The 19205-nt window shown below is 45.6% G+C and overlaps 7 protein-coding genes across 7 annotated transcripts; 4 read left to right on the top strand and 3 right to left on the bottom strand.

The window, feature by feature from the left end:
• The first annotated feature begins 601 nt into the window (after positions 1 to 601).
• LOC134934485 (histone H4) lies at positions 602 to 913 on the top strand. Its single transcript, XM_063929920.1, has one exon. The coding sequence runs from the start codon at positions 602 to 604 to the stop codon at positions 911 to 913; it is 312 nt and encodes a 103-aa protein (XP_063785990.1).
• Positions 914 to 2000: 1087 nt separating this feature from the next.
• On the bottom strand, positions 2001 to 2657 carry LOC134935013 (histone H1C-like). The gene has a single exon (XM_063930327.1). The coding sequence runs from the start codon at positions 2655 to 2657 to the stop codon at positions 2001 to 2003; it is 657 nt and encodes a 218-aa protein (XP_063786397.1).
• Positions 2658 to 8373: 5716 nt separating this feature from the next.
• On the top strand, positions 8374 to 8784 carry LOC134935012 (histone H3). The gene has a single exon (XM_063930326.1). The coding sequence runs from the start codon at positions 8374 to 8376 to the stop codon at positions 8782 to 8784; it is 411 nt and encodes a 136-aa protein (XP_063786396.1).
• Positions 8785 to 9544: 760 nt separating this feature from the next.
• LOC134934484 (histone H2A type 1-like) lies at positions 9545 to 9937 on the bottom strand. Its single transcript, XM_063929919.1, has one exon. The coding sequence runs from the start codon at positions 9935 to 9937 to the stop codon at positions 9545 to 9547; it is 393 nt and encodes a 130-aa protein (XP_063785989.1).
• A 378-nt stretch (positions 9938 to 10315) lies between these two features.
• On the top strand, positions 10316 to 10696 carry LOC134935011 (histone H2B 1.1). Its single transcript, XM_063930325.1, has one exon. The coding sequence runs from the start codon at positions 10316 to 10318 to the stop codon at positions 10694 to 10696; it is 381 nt and encodes a 126-aa protein (XP_063786395.1).
• Positions 10697 to 12116: 1420 nt separating this feature from the next.
• LOC134934483 (histone H4) lies at positions 12117 to 12428 on the top strand. The gene has a single exon (XM_063929918.1). The coding sequence runs from the start codon at positions 12117 to 12119 to the stop codon at positions 12426 to 12428; it is 312 nt and encodes a 103-aa protein (XP_063785988.1).
• Positions 12429 to 13515: 1087 nt separating this feature from the next.
• On the bottom strand, positions 13516 to 14160 carry LOC134935010 (histone H1C-like). Its single transcript, XM_063930324.1, has one exon. The coding sequence runs from the start codon at positions 14158 to 14160 to the stop codon at positions 13516 to 13518; it is 645 nt and encodes a 214-aa protein (XP_063786394.1).
• Between the last annotated feature and the right edge of the window lie 5045 nt (positions 14161 to 19205).

Genomic DNA, 19205 nt, shown 5'->3' with positions numbered 1-19205 from the left:
GGCGCTCGCTAATTAGAGATCGAAGCGAACCGAGCCTGGGTGCCAGGAATACTTGTAGCGAGGGACACATCAGAAGCGGCATGCCATTGGGGGAGTGTTCCCCTACCAGGATTTGAATTGTCCACTCCGGTTAACTTGTTTTGACCCGCCGAATTTAGCTCGTCTCTCATTGGGCCAGTCCGATGAATCGCGCTCCTAGCCCAAGGCGCTGGTGTGGGTCCGACTTAATAGTGATAAACACTATATATGTATTTGGAAAATATATTATTTATCATTTCAGGGAGAATGAAATGTCACTACTTTTCGTTAATTGACTATAGGTGTAAAACCTTCTTTTCCTATTTTACCCTAGAAATGTGGGATCAAATGGATACAATTTTTTTTTTTTACATTTATATATCTGTTCACGGAAATGAATAGAGATGACGAAGAGAAAGCTGCCACTGTCCTGCGGTGTGCTAAGTCAGAAAAGGCGGACTACCCAGGTCTCCTCCTCTCCGAGTTCTAAGTCCCCCATCAGGTCCGCCCTTCCTCTTAATAAAGGGCTGCTGTGAGGCGATCAACTCATTCTTACTGATTGCAACTCGCAAGCTGTTTGAAGATGTCAGGAAGAGGCAAAGGTGGTAAGGGACTCGGGAAAGGAGGCGCTAAGCGCCACAGGAAGGTGCTGCGGGACAACATCCAGGGCATCACGAAGCCAGCCATTCGCCGTCTCGCTCGCAGAGGTGGCGTGAAGCGCATTTCTGGCCTCATCTACGAGGAGACCCGTGGGGTGCTGAAGGTCTTTCTAGAGAATGTGATCCGGGACGCCGTCACTTACACCGAGCACGCCAAGAGGAAGACTGTGACCGCTATGGATGTGGTCTATGCTCTCAAGCGCCAGGGCCGCACTCTGTATGGTTTTGGAGGTTAAGATCTGGCTCCTCTTTGGCTGATCTCCTTTCCCGAAACACGCTAACAAAAGGCCCTTTTAAGGGCCACCTACAGTACTCCTGAAATGAGCTTTATGAACATGCTGCTTTTCGAGGGAAGCGTATTGTTAGTCAGATCCACAATACTAACGATAGAAATACACTTCTTTCCCATCTACAAAGTCTCGCTGGATATTCAAATATAAGACGCCAGAAGTTGCCATTTACAATGCATAGACCATATATATCTAGAATTCTAGTCAATCTGGAATGGAAAAAGGCAGCAGCATAATTGCCTCTGTCCATTTGGATGATGCCTCCTTGTGTCCGGGTGGAATCGGTTCGATATTGTTTTATGAAAAATTCTGAAGGATGTAGGTGTAATATACCGTGCATAGCGTGCGCAGGAGGTGCTGTAGCGGGGTACTCTTGAAAAGATGTTGAGTTAAAACGTAACTTGTATTATAACGATGACATGCTGACACAATACATGTCCTAAAATTCAAGCATAGGGTATTAAGGCACAGCTGTGAATGTTTCTCCAAGTGTAGTTTATATATAATTCTGTTACAACGACCTCTTGAACAATTAATAAGTAGGGAAGCTTACTAGCCAACTACTCTGATAGAAACTGCACAGAACTATTTGTCTCTACTGGAGGTTCTCTTTCTGGTAAAGCAGTCTCCCTGTTATTGTGTAGCTAGTGTTCTCAGAAAGTGCAAACAAACATTAAATTGATACTTGCTTTTCAGCAGCTACCCTGCAGACTGTTCACCACAGGGAATGGTGAGTGTTCGAGTACACAGGAAGGAAGCATGCCGCTATTGTGAGCGGCCTGAGGTAGGAAGCAGGACATCCAGGTATTATTTCCCGATCAGTCTTGCTACAGTAGCGCTAATAAATAACCCTGCGTTACCTATCAATAAGCAACCAAAAATCCCACGGAGACACTGCTGAACTGTAACGTAATGTAGTGACTCAATATCTGTACGCCGTGCGCCTACAGCTCTGCCGGGACAGGGTGGGTGGCTCTGAAAAGAGCCTTTGGGGGGATAACAAGGAAGCGAGGCTGCTACGGCGGCTCTTCCATCACTTCTTGGCCGCAGCTTTCTTGGGCTTAGCTACCTTCTTGGCCGGGCTTTTGGCGGCTTTGGGCTTCGCCGCCTTCTTGGCCGGACTCTTGGCTGCTTTGGGCTTCGCCGCCTTCTTGGCCGGACTCTTGGCCGCTTTCTTGGGCTTCGCGGCTTTAGGCTTCTTTGGGCTTTTGGCAGCAGCCGCTTTTGTGGGTTTCTTCACCTTCTTGGGGCTCTTGGCTGCACTCGGAGCTCTCTTGGGCTTCTTCGGGGACTTGGCCACTTTCTTTGCCGCTGGTTTCTTGGGCTTCAGGGCGGCCTTCTTGCTCTCCAGCTGATTCTTATTGAGCTTGAAGGAGCCGGAAGCTCCGGTGCCTTTCACTTGGGTGAGAGTTCCTTTGGTCACCAATCCTTTCACCCCCACTTTGATGCGACTGTTATTCTTCTCCACATCGTAGCCTCCGGCAGCCAGAGCCTTCTTCAGGGCGGCAAGAGAAACTCCACTGCGCTCCTTGGAGGCGGCCACGGCCTTTAAGATCAGCTCGGAAACGCTGGGCCCGGAAGACTTGCCGCTTTTCTTGGCTCCCCCTGCAGCTTTCTTCGGCTGCCTCTTCTTTTTGGCTGCGCCCTCTGACGGCGGGACAGCGGCGACGGCTGGTGCAGTTTCTGCCATGTGAGCTCAACGTCACTTTAACCAACAAATGGTAATACAGCACAAGCCGCTCTCTGACGTCTTTTATATACGGTGCCTGCTGTGCTGTAATTGGCTGCTGAGCCTGGTGCGTTCTGCGCTCTCATTGGCGGAATAAGCAGTCCTTGTAAACCCTTCCCTGTCTGAGTGTAAGGGGAAATCTGCCCTCACCTTGTGTTTCCCTAACGCAGAAAAAGAGTCTTTTATTGGGCATGAGAAAAGCAGCGTGCAGCCTCTCTGCACCACACCAGTACTCCAAGGTCTCCCCTAGGCCTATACGGCCATTGCTAGCCTAGGCGCTGCAAAGAGACCCAGGAACAGCCCCTGTCAGCTTACTTACACCAAGCTGGATCTGTCCAGCATGTAACACATCTGTACTTTTCTGCGAGGCTAAAACGTCTGATTGGGGCATTTTTCTGTCCCCCTGGCACTACATGTAACGAAGGTGATCTGGGGTTCAGTCTGTGCAGGGGATGCACCATTTTCAAAGACATAAAGGTGATGGCTGGGCTCCTGTACACCCGGGTGGCTAGCACAGGCAGGTTGCCTCACAACGTATTGGCAGTCTTGTTTAGGAACTCTAGTTACTGTGACAAAAGAGAGATACCCAGCATAGTCAGCCACAGGTTAACCCTGCTTGTGTGAGATTCTCCCCGTCGTGTAGAATGTTGGTGGGATTTTCCCCAAATGTTTATAAAATGACCCATACAGACATGAATGTATATTTATGCAAGATCGGTGTGTCAGAGTGAGGGCAATGGTGATCTGTTCCCATTACCATTCCTCTTTTAAAAATGCCAAAGTATGAGACTTTGTCATTTTTAAAAGAGGACATCGGAACTTTCCTAAAAATAGAGGGAAACAGTAGGAATATTTGGGAACATTGGGGGGTGGATACAGGAATAATAGAGAGGAAGGTATAGTGGGACAAGTAGAGAGACCTCTTGTAATTGAGCTAGGTGAGAGGAAGGGAAGAAACGAGGAAAAACAGGGGTAGGAGGAAGGAGGAAGAAGAAGAAGATATATATTGTTACATGGCAACTACTGATTGCAGAGTAAAAAAGTGGATGCTATTTTCGGCATATCAATGGATGATAGACATGTTTGCACACAATAGTTCTGGGAAATAAAATAAAATGATGAAGCTTGCAGAATAAGATGAGAGACAACAGTCACCTGAGGAGCAATGGTTCAACTAATCTTACGTTTTCAAATGTACTACCGTGATAAAAGCAGTTGCTGCAGCTTCAGCACTGAACCTCACTGTTGGATAGCAGGCGAAAGATATGCAGAGACCACGAGGCTGAATGTCTAGAGCAGGCATTCCCATCCATGGTCCTCTAGGCACACCAACAGTGCAGGTTTTAGTGATATCCAGGCTGCAGCACAGATGGTTAAATCAAAATAACTGAGCTACTAATTAAGTCACCTGTGGTGAAGCATGGATATCACTAAAACCTGCACTGTTAGTGTGCCTTGAGGACCGTGGTTGGGAATGCCTGGTCTGGAGAAAAGGCGGCTGCGGAACGGAGCATCAGAACCTCTGGGGGAAACATTGGGGGTAATTCCAAGTTGATCGCAGCAGGACATTTTTAGCAGTTGGGCAAAACCATGTACACTGCAGGTGGGGCAGATATAACATTTGCAGAGAGAGTTAGATTTGGGTGTGGTGTGTTCAATCTGCAATCTAAATTGCAGTGTACAAATAACGCAGCCAGTATTTTCTCTGCACAAAAACAAAATAACCCACCCAAACCTAACTGTCTCTGCAAATGTTATATCTGCCCCACCTGCAGTGCACATGGTTTTGCCCAACTGCAAAAAATGTCCTGCTGCGATCAACTTGGAATTACCCCCTTTGTGTCAGCAGAGATCCACTGTGGATGCAAAGTTGTGAGAAGAAGGGCAACGCAGATTAACAGACCAGAGTTCAACTGCATTGACCAGTGATGGAAAGCACAGATATAGACTAGGGCAGGTCAAGAGCAGTGTTGAGAGAAGATGATCGCCATAGAGGAATGGAAGGCACATGAGGATGGACGTGAGATGTGGACAAACAGAGTTGATGACTGCAAAATGGAGGGCGTGGGCCAGCAGCAAGTACCATCAAGGTCTGAACCTCACCCCCAACCAATGATGCCAGGCTGGAGTAGGGCACTAGAGCGGTGGGAGTCTGCATAGAAACTCCAGAGCAGGTAGGGGGACCACGGAGCTGGATCTGTGCCACACCAGTGGCTTTCTGCGTCTCCAAGGATGGTAGAAAAATAAATAAATAAATAAATAAATAAATATATACATACATAAAAACTGACCCAGTTGAAGAGGCGGGAAGGCCCTGTTCCATCTTACTATGGAATGTGCGCATTGATTACATGTTTCCCCATATTACTAATTATTTCTCAGCGGTAAGTAATAGCACAATGAGGAGTCATGGGTAGTGGCACACTCACATTGGAGCAGACATTGTTGGCGTGGTGCACCATCAGAAGAGGTGAGTGATTGTTATTGAATTAGGTTTGTTTTTATTATTATTTCACATAAACTATGATAGATATATATTGTCCTTAAATCCCTATGGTCCCATTTAAGAGCCTAAACTCTATTATTTTATCATAAATATAACTTTTCTCAATTGTTTTAAAGTGCAAGGTTTTTTTTTCAATAGCAAGCAAAATGGATATAAATGAGATACATATGCATAAATACAAATTCAGTGATTATAGTAGAACAATAAGGTTCTGTTTTTATTTTTTATTTTTTTTATTTCGTTTCCAGTGAGTAGTAGAAAAGCCCCTTTATATAATCCAAATCTACAGTAGCCTTGTGTTTTCTTCATGCAATGTCCCAGACATATAAGGTTTAGCTTGTGGTCCTGCAAATCATTAACTCCCTTAGACTGCATGATACTGACCTCGGAAAACATACGGGAGGCCCGCATTTGGGATGACTGTGGTCAGAAGACCATCAGCGGCATCCCGATGCTGAGAATCACGACAGGGGAGAGGTAAGTATAATAACCCTCACCTTCTCCTTAGTTCCTAAACATATCCCTCCTGTAGCCTAAACCTACCCCCCTTCTTTGTTCCTAACCCTAACACTCCCTCCCCACATCCTAACCCTCCCCTCCCACAGCCTATCTCTAACCCTGCCACTATTGCCTAACCACAACCTAACCTCCTGCAGTCGAACCCTAACACTCCCCATCTTACTTACATTCACGATTTTGACCACAGTTCCCCCAGTACTGCAACCATTTAAAAGAGAAACATTGTAGTGTGTGTGTGTGTGTGTGTGTGTGTGTGTGTGTGTGTGTGTTTTATTTGTAGGGGGGTGGTAGTGGAAGTAGGGTGGACAACAGGAGGAGACAGTAGGAATAAGGGGGACGTAGAAATAGGAGGGTATGAGTAAAGTGTGAGGGATGGGAGAAATGAGGTGAAAAATAAGGGTGATGAAGGGAAAAAGTTGGAACAGGGAGAAGAGTAGTGTAAGATAAGAAAAGGGAGGAGATAATCGGAGATGGGAAGAAAAGGCAGAAGGAGGAATAGATAAAGATTGGACAAATGAGTGGAATGTAAAAATAAAAGGCAGAATTAAAGTGACGAGACACAAAGGGTTATCAATGGGACATGGGAGGAACAAGGAGAAGAATCGGCGAATCAGGAGCAGATGAAAAGGTGTGGAAGAGGACAAAAAAAATGAACACAACTGCTAGCCAGCAGGCAAATGGCAGGCCAAGATCAAAGATAACGGTCACCCGAGGAGTGGAGCAATGGTGCAACAAAGTTATTTAGATGCATTGCTGTGCCACAAGCAATTGTACTTAAGCATGAGAAAGTTGCTCAACATGGAGCATTGCATTTCATGTATGCACACCATATGAAAGTAACTTCTGGACCATAAGGCTGAATTCATGGACCAGATCCCACTGGTCATCTGTCAACCGGATTAATGGAACCTCTTCTTAAAGTATGTGGGTTTCCTGAGATGACTCCTTTCAATTCCACATATCACTGTGATAAAACATTTGTGCTGTGTAATGTTCTTGGTTATCTTCAAGGTGTTTCTAGCTCACATTTCGGTATATGCCACCCAGTTGATGCAATTGTGTGGAACGATGGGTGGAAGATCCACAGTCATTGAAAAGAGATGAGATCCTGGATCTCGTCTTAAAGAAGCAATTTCTGATACAATTGGCTATGGAAATCGGAGAGTGGATGGCTGACCACAAATCATCCACCTATCCAACCAAACTATAGCAGCCACAATGTAAGGCAATCCAAGTGAGCTGGCAAATCAAAGCAGGTACTTCCACTTTTATCAATCCTGCCAACTGTAACGCTGTGGGCCTATTCTTGGGTGTAGGATCTATAATGACCTGGTGCCTTGTTGTCAGGATGACCCTTAATCTCTGCCAGAAGAGATGCCCTAGGTGAAGGGCATCATTTTTTTTAAGTAGTAGCATGAATAAGAGGAATATTCATGCTACCATCGATCTGGAATGATTTTTTTACGTTAAACATTTTTGATTGTTTCCAGACATTATCACATACAGTGTATACTTTTTTATGCGATGTATTTAACAGCAATAATTTACATTTTCGTGTGGTACATATACAAACGGGTATTTCAATGAGTTCCAATACAATTTGATAGATAGATAGATAGATAGATAGATAGATAGATAATTGCTATGTCACATAAATTCAGTTGAATATATACTGGTTTTAAATCTGTTTATTCCTCAGAGTCTTACATTCGATTAATTACCATAAATACAACTTTTAACAGATGTTTTAAAGTTTATTTTTACAAGAACAATTGAAATGAATATACAATAGTTAAATGGGCATACAGGAAAAAAAAAACCCAGTAATAAAATAAAACAATAAGGGTATTGCTATGCAGGGCCTTTAGTACTTTATAGGATTTTAATTTCCTCTGAGTAGATGTAGAACCCCCTTTGAAACTAAATATATAGCCTTATATTCTCTTCATGTAGTTTAGCAGATTCACGAGGTTGAGGTTGCGGTCTAAGTTGATACTTTTGCTCAGATTGTATCCAGCAATGTTTCAATAGAGTAGTTACAATTGTATCATACTATAATACTGTTTCCCATTAGTATCATATCGTTTCTCACACACGCAGGAGTTCTGACTACATTAAAGTGAGCAGCTTTAGATTTAACATTCATGTTTTAATGATCAAATGATTATTTTATTTTATACGCCGCTGTTTTGATCTAAGCTGTGCTGCTTTTGCTGTTGTTGTTTGCTAGTTTACCTGCCATCCCATATTATCATTTCCCTGGTATTAGGGCTTGTAAGGATTATATTCTGTACACACAATATATATATATATATATATATATATATATATATATTTTATCCCCGGCTATTGCAGCTATTCAGCAGCACTGTGTGTGATTACGTTTGGTATATGTGTACTGGGGCCGGGGCTGCTATACCGTGAAAAGACCTCGAGGCCGGGCCGTTAGAAACTTCACATAAACAATAGAGGAAACAGAAATTCTTGGCGGGCTTTATGAAACTTACAGCTTCTTCACCGAAACCAACCAGGATGAAGGGCGTGTTTAACTCATCAAATCACAAAGCAGCTCTGTGCATAAATACAGTTGTTGCCGGCTGTTGGCTATTCAGTCTTTTTTCTACTTGGTAGAAGTCAGATCTGTGTGGAAATATGGCCAGGACCAAGCAGACCGCCCGCAAATCTACAGGAGGGAAAGCTCCCCGCAAGCAGCTGGCAACGAAAGCTGCCCGGAAGAGCGCCCCAGCTACCGGCGGCGTGAAGAAACCTCACCGCTATCGTCCTGGAACTGTTGCTCTTCGCGAGATCCGCCGGTATCAGAAATCCACTGAGCTGCTGATCCGCAAGCTGCCCTTCCAGCGTCTGGTGCGTGAGATCGCCCAGGACTTCAAGACTGACCTGCGCTTCCAGAGCTCCGCCGTCATGGCCCTACAAGAGGCCAGCGAGGCTTATCTGGTGGGGCTGTTCGAGGACACCAACCTGTGCGCCATCCACGCCAAGAGGGTGACCATCATGCCCAAAGACATCCAGCTGGCCCGCAGGATCCGAGGGGAGAGGGCATAGAAACTCGGCACTCCTATACACGCAACAACCCAAAGGCTCTTTTCAGAGCCACCAAGTCTTTCTAAACGAGCTGCAGCATAAGTCACCCCTCAGTGTCAGAGTAACAGGATGCGGATGAATCCTCCGCTCTCCACCCATAGCAGCTTCAAATGACAGGCCAAGTCTATGAAGTTTACATATATAATACGATAAGCAAGCCGCAAAGTGAATAATGGAATGTTGACTATCAAAAATAATTAAATATCTGGACGGGCTGGTTCACCCGACAGTACATTGTTACTAGTGTTCCGCCTAGATTCCCTTGTAAAATTGTTTTCTTCAGCTGGGATAAGAGGATATTGCTCTCAATTATCAAATATTTGTATGTAATGCAGCTGTTTTCATCCTAGCTTTGTTACGTCACACGGAGAGAGAATATGGTTTCTCTCCTTATATACTTTACACGGATCAGCTTCCCACTCCTATAAGCGGAAGGGGCCTCATTTGCAGCATGCAGTTATTGCAAAGGGAATATTCAGACTATCTTTAGATTTCACCACAACAGACCAGGGCTCCTAAAGGGTAAGGGAGCGTCTATACCTTTAGCGGTTGTATGGACGGGATGTGGAGATGAAAGCGCGGCTAGCCCGTCAGATATCGCTACAACACAAGCAATGACAGTACACACAGCTCTCCTGGGAAGACGTGGGTGGCTCTGAAAAGAGCCTTTGTGTTGTGTGTCGGGTACATCGTTTCGGTGGTGGAAGCTGCCAGCCTCACATTACTTGCTCTTGGCCGGTTTGTGGCTCTCGGTCTTCTTGGGCAGCAGCACGGCCTGGATGTTGGGCAGAACGCCTCCCTGGGCGATGGTCACCCCACCGAGCAGCTTGTTGAGCTCTTCGTCGTTGCGCACAGCCAGCTGCAGGTGGCGGGGGATGATGCGGGTCTTCTTGTTGTCGCGGGCGGCGTTTCCGGCGAGCTCCAGGATCTCAGCCGTCAGATACTCCAGCACCGCGGCCAGATAGACCGGGGCACCGGCTCCCACTCGCTCAGCATAGTTTCCTTTCCTCAGCAGACGGTGAACGCGACCGACTGGGAACTGGAGACCGGCCCGGGATGAGCGAGTCTTGGCCTTAGCCCGGGTCTTGCCGCCTTGTTTGCCTCTGCCGGACATGTTCAGTTCACAAAACAAATAATTCCTTCTAACAAACTGAGAGAAAATGTGAACCTGTAATACCGCCCTCCTCCTATATATACACTCAGAGTGGGTCTACCGCGTGCTCTGTGATTGGTTTGCTTACAAATGAACCAATGCAGCTCGAGTTTATCCACAGACCAATCCGCAATATGTAGTGTGTGTGTGGGGGGGGGGGTGTTAGCTACCACTCAGCGTCACGTGACACTTTTACCCTATACTTAGCTTATACTTACCCTACACTTTTACCAGAAGCGTTGAAGCCTCATTTGCATAAGATGCCTATAAATAGAGCAAACCCGGGCGGTGTACGGCACAGATTCTCCCTGCTGTGTGTAGAAGAAGTGAGTGGTGGAAATGCCTGAACCAGCAAAGTCCGCGCCGGCGCCCAAGAAGGGCTCAAAGAAGGCCGTAACCAAGACCCAGAAGAAAGATGGAAAGAAGCGTAGGAAGAGCAGGAAGGAGAGTTACGCCATCTACGTGTACAAGGTGCTGAAGCAGGTGCACCCTGACACCGGCATCTCCTCCAAGGCTATGGGCATCATGAACTCCTTTGTCAATGACATTTTTGAGCGCATTGCGGGGGAAGCTTCCCGCCTGGCTCACTACAACAAGCGCTCCACCATCACCTCCCGGGAGATCCAGACCGCCGTACGCCTGCTGCTGCCGGGAGAGTTGGCCAAGCACGCCGTGTCCGAGGGCACCAAGGCCGTCACCAAGTACACCAGCGCCAAGTAATCTCCCCTTCCTCTCCCACACGAACACAAAGGCTCTTTTAAGAGCCACCCATCTCCTCGCTAATCGGGCTGTAACTTATTATTTGCGCTGTGTCCTGTCTCCCTGAATTTGACTGAATCACAGTAATCTAGGCTGTGTTGTAGTTTCTTCATTCCTTATACATGTGCATCTTGTTAGTCGGATGCTGGGGAACTCCCCTCTAGTGTGCGAGCTAGTACAGGAGACCCCCCCCCCCCTGTTGATGATTACTGCGTGCAAAGCGGCATTCTCTCCGCTCTCATGTACTGTAAAACACGTTCCAGACGTAGATCAGATTTCTACAGAACTCGTCAAAGCTACAGATGCCAGGGCTTCTAAAAAGCCAGAGAGCAGCAGAAACACTGCCCGTGTAGTTGCTGTGTGACTAGCACATAATTTTCTGTCTGGCTCAAGTGATACAAACTGGATTGTTACATTGTTAATATCGCTACTACTGTATCATAATCTTGATAAGCAGGTGGTTAAAAGTCGGTCTTCAAGATGACCCGTGTTACTATGATATCGTTGCAAAAGTAACAACGGGATGCAAACTGCGGTGCCCCTGCTTGTACCTAGTCCATTATGACATCACACAGCAGGGTTCCCGTTTAGGCGCACACGTACCAGTTATGCTCGTTGCTGTAAAAACGGCTTCAATGGTTATTTGAGGAGTAGTAGTGATCCGGGTCGCAATGTGGCTGAGCGCTAAGGTACGGTTCAGCTGACCCAATTGACATACTATTATTATTTACACCTAATATACAATATTATGAGACGGCGAGAGAACATAGCTGATACGCTGGCGCTCGCTAATTAGAGATCGAAGCGAACCGAGCCTGGGTGCCAGGAATACTTGTAGCGAGGGACACATCAGAAGCGGCATGCCATTGGGGGAGTGTTCCCCTACCAGGATTTGAATTGTCCACTCCGGTTAACTTGTTTTGACCCGCCGAATTTAGCTCGTCTCTCATTGGGCCAGTCCGATGAATCGCGCTCCTAGCCCAAGGCGCTGGTGTGGGTCCGACTTAATAGTGATAAACACTATATATGTATTTGGAAAATATATTATTTATCATTTCAGGGAGAATGAAATGTCACTACTTTTCGTTAATTGACTATAGGTGTAAAACCTTCTTTTCCTATTTTACCCTAGAAATGTGGGATCAAATGGATACAATTTTTTTTTTTTACATTTATATATCTGTTCACGGAAATGAATAGAGATGACGAAGAGAAAGCTGCCACTGTCCTGCGGTGTGCTAAGTCAGAAAAGGCGGACTACCCAGGTCTCCTCCTCTCCGAGTTCTAAGTCCCCCATCAGGTCCGCCCTTCCTCTTAATAAAGGGCTGCTGTGAGGCGATCAACTCATTCTTACTGATTGCAACTCGCAAGCTGTTTGAAGATGTCAGGAAGAGGCAAAGGTGGTAAGGGACTCGGGAAAGGAGGCGCTAAGCGCCACAGGAAGGTGCTGCGGGACAACATCCAGGGCATCACGAAGCCAGCCATTCGCCGTCTCGCTCGCAGAGGTGGCGTGAAGCGCATTTCTGGCCTCATCTACGAGGAGACCCGTGGGGTGCTGAAGGTCTTTCTAGAGAATGTGATCCGGGACGCCGTCACTTACACCGAGCACGCCAAGAGGAAGACTGTGACCGCTATGGATGTGGTCTATGCTCTCAAGCGCCAGGGCCGCACTCTGTATGGTTTTGGAGGTTAAGATCTGGCTCCTCTTTGGCTGATCTCCTTTCCCGAAACACGCTAACAAAAGGCCCTTTTAAGGGCCACCTACAGTACTCCTGAAATGAGCTTTATGAACATGCTGCTTTTCGAGGGAAGCGTATTGTTAGTCAGATCCACAATACTAACGATAGAAATACACTTCTTTCCCATCTACAAAGTCTCGCTGGATATTCAAATATAAGACGCCAGAAGTTGCCATTTACAATGCATAGACCATATATATCTAGAATTCTAGTCAATCTGGAATGGAAAAAGGCAGCAGCATAATTGCCTCTGTCCATTTGGATGATGCCTCCTTGTGTCCGGGTGGAATCGGTTCGATATTGTTTTATGAAAAATTCTGAAGGATGTAGGTGTAATATACCGTGCATAGCGTGCGCAGGAGGTGCTGTAGCGGGGTACTCTTGAAAAGATGTTGAGTTAAAACGTAACTTGTATTATAACGATGACATGCTGACACAATACATGTCCTAAAATTCAAGCATAGGGTATTAAGGCACAGCTGTGAATGTTTCTCCAAGTGTAGTTTATATATAATTCTGTTACAACGACCTCTTGAACAATTAATAAGTAGGGAAGCTTACTAGCCAACTACTCTGATAGAAACTGCACAGAACTATTTGTCTCTACTGGAGGTTCTCTTTCTGGTAAAGCAGTCTCCCTGTTATTGTGTAGCTAGTGTTCTCAGAAAGTGCAAACAAACATTAAATTGATACTTGCTTTTCAGCAGCTACCCTGCAGACTGTTCACCACAGGGAATGGTGAGTGTTCGAGTACACAGGAAGGAAGCATGCCGCTATTGTGAGCGGCCTGAGGTAGGAAGCAGGACATCCAGGTATTATTTCCCGATCAGTCTTGCTACAGTAGCGCTAATAAATAACCCTGCGTTACCTATCAATAAGCAACCAAAAATCCCACGGAGACACTGCTGAACTGTAACGTAATGTAGTGACTCAATATCTGTACGCCGTGCGCCTACAGCTCTGCCGGGACAGGGTGGGTGGCTCTGAAAAGAGCCTTTGGGGGGATAACAAGGAAGCGAGGCTGCTACGGCGGCTCTTCCATCACTTCTTGGCCGCAGCTTTCTTGGGCTTAGCTACCTTCTTGGCCGGGCTTTTGGCGGCTTTGGGCTTCGCCGCCTTCTTGGCTGCTTTGGGCTTCGCCGCCTTCTTGGCCGGACTCTTGGCCGCTTTCTTGGGCTTCGCGGCTTTAGGCTTCTTTGGGCTTTTGGCAGCAGCCGCTTTTGTGGGTTTCTTCACCTTCTTGGGGCTCTTGGCTGCACTCGGAGCTCTCTTGGGCTTCTTCGGGGACTTGGCCACTTTCTTTGCCGCTGGTTTCTTGGGCTTCAGGGCGGCCTTCTTGCTCTCCAGCTGATTCTTATTGAGCTTGAAGGAGCCGGAAGCTCCGGTGCCTTTCACTTGGGTGAGAGTTCCTTTGGTCACCAATCCTTTCACCCCCACTTTGATGCGACTGTTATTCTTCTCCACATCGTAGCCTCCGGCAGCCAGAGCCTTCTTCAGGGCGGCAAGAGAAACTCCACTGCGCTCCTTGGAGGCGGCCACGGCCTTTAAGATCAGCTCGGAAACGCTGGGCCCGGAAGACTTGCCGCTTTTCTTGGCTCCCCCTGCAGCTTTCTTCGGCTGCCTCTTCTTTTTGGCTGCGCCCTCTGACGGCGGGACAGCGGCGACGGCTGGTGCAGTTTCTGCCATGTGAGCTCAACGTCACTTTAACCAACAAATGGTAATACAGCACAAGCCGCTCTCTGACGTCTTTTATATACGGTGCCTGCTGTGCTGTAATTGGCTGCTGAGCCTGGTGCGTTCTGCGCTCTCATTGGCGGAATAAGCAGTCCTTGTAAACCCTTCCCTGTCTGAGTGTAAGGGGAAATCTGCCCTCACCTTGTGTTTCCCTAACGCAGAAAAAGAGTCTTTTATTGGGCATGAGAAAAGCAGCGTGCAGCCTCTCTGCACCACACCAGTACTCCAAGGTCTCCCCTAGGCCTATACGGCCATTGCTAGCCTAGGCGCTGCAAAGAGACCCAGGAACAGCCCCTGTCAGCTTACTTACACCAAGCTGGATCTGTCCAGCATGTAACACATCTGTACTTTTCTGCGAGGCTAAAACGTCTGATTGGGGCATTTTTCTGTCCCCCTGGCACTACATGTAACGAAGGTGATCTGGGGTTCAGTCTGTGCAGGGGATGCACCATTTTCAAAGACATAAAGGTGATGGCTGGGCTCCTGTACACCCGGGTGGCTAGCACAGGCAGGTTGCCTCACAACGTATTGGCAGTCTTGTTTAGGAACTCTAGTTACTGTGACAAAAGAGAGATACCCAGCATAGTCAGCCACAGGTTAACCCTGCTTGTGTGAGATTCTCCCCGTCGTGTAGAATGTTGGTGGGATTTTCCCCAAATGTTTATAAAATGACCCATACAGACATGAATGTATATTTATGCAAGATCGGTGTGTCAGAGTGAGGGCAATGGTGATCTGTTCCCATTACCATTCCTCTTTTAAAAATGCCAAAGTATGAGACTTTGTCATTTTTAAAAGAGGACATCGGAACTTTCCTAAAAATAGAGGGAAACAGTAGGAATATTTGGGAACATTGGGGGGTGGATACAGGAATAATAGAGAGGAAGGTATAGTGGGACAAGTAGAGAGACCTCTTGTAATTGAGCTAGGTGAGAGGAAGGGAAGAAACGAGGAAAAACAGGGGTAGGAGGAAGGAGGAAGAAGAAGAAGATATATATTGTTACATGGCAACTACTGATTGCAGAGTAAAAAAGTGGATGCTATTTTCGGCATATCAATGGATGATAGACATGTTTGCACACAATAGTTCTGGGAAATAAAATAAAATGATGAAGCTTGCAGAATAAGATGAGAGACAACAGTCACCTGAGGAGCAATGGTTCAACTAATCTTACGTTTTCAAATGTACTACCGTGATAAAAGCAGTTGCTGCAGCTTCAGCACTGAACCTCACTGTTGGATAGCAGGCGAAAGATATGCAGAGACCACGAGGCTGAATGTCTAGAGCAGGCATTCCCATCCATGGTCCTCTAGGCACACCAACAGTGCAGGTTTTAGTGATATCCAGGCTGCAGCACAGATGGTTAAATCAAAATAACTGAGCTACTAATTAAGTCACCTGTGGTGAAGCATGGATATCACTAAAACCTGCACTGTTAGTGTGCCTTGAGGACCGTGGTTGGGAATGCCTGGTCTGGAGAAAAGGCGGCTGCGGAACGGAGCATCAGAACCTCTGGGGGAAACATTGGGGGTAATTCCAAGTTGATCGCAGCAGGACATTTTTAGCAGTTGGGCAAAACCATGTACACTGCAGGTGGGGCAGATATAACATTTGCAGAGAGAGTTAGATTTGGGTGTGGTGTGTTCAATCTGCAGTCTAAATTGCAGTGTACAAATAACGCAGCCAGTATTTTCTCTGCACAAAAACAAAATAACCCACCCAAACCTAACTGTCTCTGCAAATGTTATATCTGCCCCACCTGCAGTGCACATGGTTTTGCCCAACTGCAAAAAATGTCCTGCTGCGATCAACTTGGAATTACCCCCTTTGTGTCAGCAGAGATCCACTGTGGATGCAAAGTTGTGAGAAGAAGGGCAACGCAGATTAACAGACCAGAGTTCAACTGCATTGACCAGTGATGGAAAGCACAGATATAGACTAGGGCAGGTCAAGAGCAGTGTTGAGAGAAGATGATCGCCATAGAGGAATGGAAGGCACATGAGGATGGACGTGAGATGTGGACAAACAGAGTTGATGACTGCAAAATGGAGGGCGTGGGCCAGCAGCAAGTACCATCAAGGTCTGAACCTCACCCCCAACCAATGATGCCAGGCTGGAGTAGGGCACTAGAGCGGTGGGAGTCTGCATAGAAACTCCAGAGCAGGTAGGGGGACCACGGAGCTGGATCTGTGCCACACCAGTGGCTTTCTGCGTCTCCAAGGATGGTAGAAAAATAAATAAATAAATAAATAAATAAATATATACATACATAAAAACTGACCCAGTTGAAGAGGCGGGAAGGCCCTGTTCCATCTTACTATGGAATGTGCGCATTGATTACATGTTTCCCCATATTACTAATTATTTCTCAGCGGTAAGTAATAGCACAATGAGGAGTCATGGGTAGTGGCACACTCACATTGGAGCAGACATTGTTGGCGTGGTGCACCATCAGAAGAGGTGAGTGATTGTTATTGAATTAGGTTTGTTTTTATTATTATTTCACATAAACTATGATAGATATATATTGTCCTTAAATCCCTATGGTCCCATTTAAGAGCCTAAACTCTATTATTTTATCATAAATATAACTTTTCTCAATTGTTTTAAAGTGCAAGGTTTTTTTTTCAATAGCAAGCAAAATGGATATAAATGAGATACATATGCATAAATACAAATTCAGTGATTATAGTAGAACAATAAGGTTCTGTTTTTATTTTTTATTTTTTTTATTTCGTTTCCAGTGAGTAGTAGAAAAGCCCCTTTATATAATCCAAATCTACAGTAGCCTTGTGTTTTCTTCATGCAATGTCCCAGACATATAAGGTTTAGCTTGTGGTCCTGCAAATCATTAACTCCCTTAGACTGCATGATACTGACCTCGGAAAACATACGGGAGGCCCGCATTTGGGATGACTGTGGTCAGAAGACCATCAGCGGCATCCCGATGCTGAGAATCACGACAGGGGAGAGGTAAGTATAATAACCCTCACCTTCTCCTTAGTTCCTAAACATATCCCTCCTGTAGCCTAAACCTACCCCCCTTCTTTGTTCCTAACCCTAACACTCCCTCCCCACATCCTAACCCTCCCCTCCCACAGCCTATCTCTAACCCTGCCACTATTGCCTAACCACAACCTAACCTCCTGCAGTCGAACCCTAACACTCCCCATCTTACTTACATTCACGATTTTGACCACAGTTCCCCCAGTACTGCAACCATTTAAAAGAGAAACATTGTAGTGTGTGTGTGTGTGTGTGTGTGTGTGTGTGTGTGTGTGTGTTTTATTTGTAGGGGGGTGGTAGTGGAAGTAGGGTGGACAACAGGAGGAGACAGTAGGAATAAGGGGGACGTAGAAATAGGAGGGTATGAGTAAAGTGTGAGGGATGGGAGAAATGAGGTGAAAAATAAGGGTGATGAAGGGAAAAAGTTGGAACAGGGAGAAGAGTAGTGTAAGATAAGAAAAGGGAGGAGATAATCGGAGATGGGAAGAAAAGGCAGAAGGAGGAATAGATAAAGATTGGACAAATGAGTGGAATGTAAAAATAAAAGGCAGAATTAAAGTGACGAGACACAAAGGGTTATCAATGGGACATGGGAGGAACAAGGAGAAGAATCGGCGAATCAGGAGCAGATGAAAAGGTGTGGAAGAGGACAAAAAAAATGAACACAACTGCTAGCCAGCAGGCAAATGGCAGGCCAAGATCAAAGATAACGGTCACCCGAGGAGTGGAGCAATGGTGCAACAAAGTTATTTAGATGCATTGCTGTGCCACAAGCAATTGTACTTAAGCATGAGAAAGTTGCTCAACATGGAGCATTGCATTTCATGTATGCACACCATATGAAAGTAACTTCTGGACCATAAGGCTGAATTCATGGACCAGATCCCACTGGTCATCTGTCAACCGGATTAATGGAACCTCTTCTTAAAGTATGTGGGTTTCCTGAGATGACTCCTTTCAATTCCACATATCACTGTGATAAAACATTTGTGCTGTGTAATGTTCTTGGTTATCTTCAAGGTGTTTCTAGCTCACATTTCGGTATATGCCACCCAGTTGATGCAATTGTGTGGAACGATGGGTGGAAGATCCACAGTCATTGAAAAGAGATGAGATCCTGGATCTCGTCTTAAAGAAGCAATTTCTGATACAATTGGCTATGGAAATCGGAGAGTGGATGGCTGACCACAAATCATCCACCTATCCAACCAAACTATAGCAGCCACAATGTAAGGCAATCCAAGTGAGCTGGCAAATCAAAGCAGGTACTTCCACTTTTATCAATCCTGCCAACTGTAACGCTGTGGGCCTATTCTTGGGTGTAGGATCTATAATGACCTGGTGCCTTGTTGTCAGGATGACCCTTAATCTCTGCCAGAAGAGATGCCCTAGGTGAAGGGCATCATTTTTTTTAAGTAGTAGCATGAATAAGAGGAATATTCATGCTACCATCGATCTGGAATGATTTTTTTACGTTAAACATTTTTGATTGTTTCCAGACATTATCACATACAGTGTATACTTTTTTATGCGATGTATTTAACAGCAATAATTTACATTTTCGTGTGGTACATATACAAACGGGTATTTCAATGAGTTCCAATACAATTTGATAGATAGATAGATAGATAGATAGATAGATAGATAATTGCTATGTCACATAAATTCAGTTGAATATATACTGGTTTTAAATCTGTTTATTCCTCAGAGTCTTACATTCGATTAATTACCATAAATACAACTTTTAACAGATGTTTTAAAGTTTATTTTTACAAGAACAATTGAAATGAATATACAATAGTTAAATGGGCATACAGGAAAAAAAAAACCCAGTAATAAAATAAAACAATAAGGGTATTGCTATGCAGGGCCTTTAGTACTTTATAGGATTTTAATTTCCTCTGAGTAGATGTAGAACCCCCTTTGAAACTAAATATATAGCCTTATATTCTCTTCATGTAGTTTAGCAGATTCACGAGGTTGAGGTTGC

The sequence above is a fragment of the Pseudophryne corroboree genome, chromosome 6 (assembly GCF_028390025.1).
Source record: "Pseudophryne corroboree isolate aPseCor3 chromosome 6, aPseCor3.hap2, whole genome shotgun sequence".
Taxonomy (NCBI): domain Eukaryota; kingdom Metazoa; phylum Chordata; class Amphibia; order Anura; family Myobatrachidae; genus Pseudophryne; species Pseudophryne corroboree.
The sequence above is the reverse complement of the archived record's forward strand: the minus strand, read 5'-3'. Positions and strand labels throughout refer to the sequence as shown.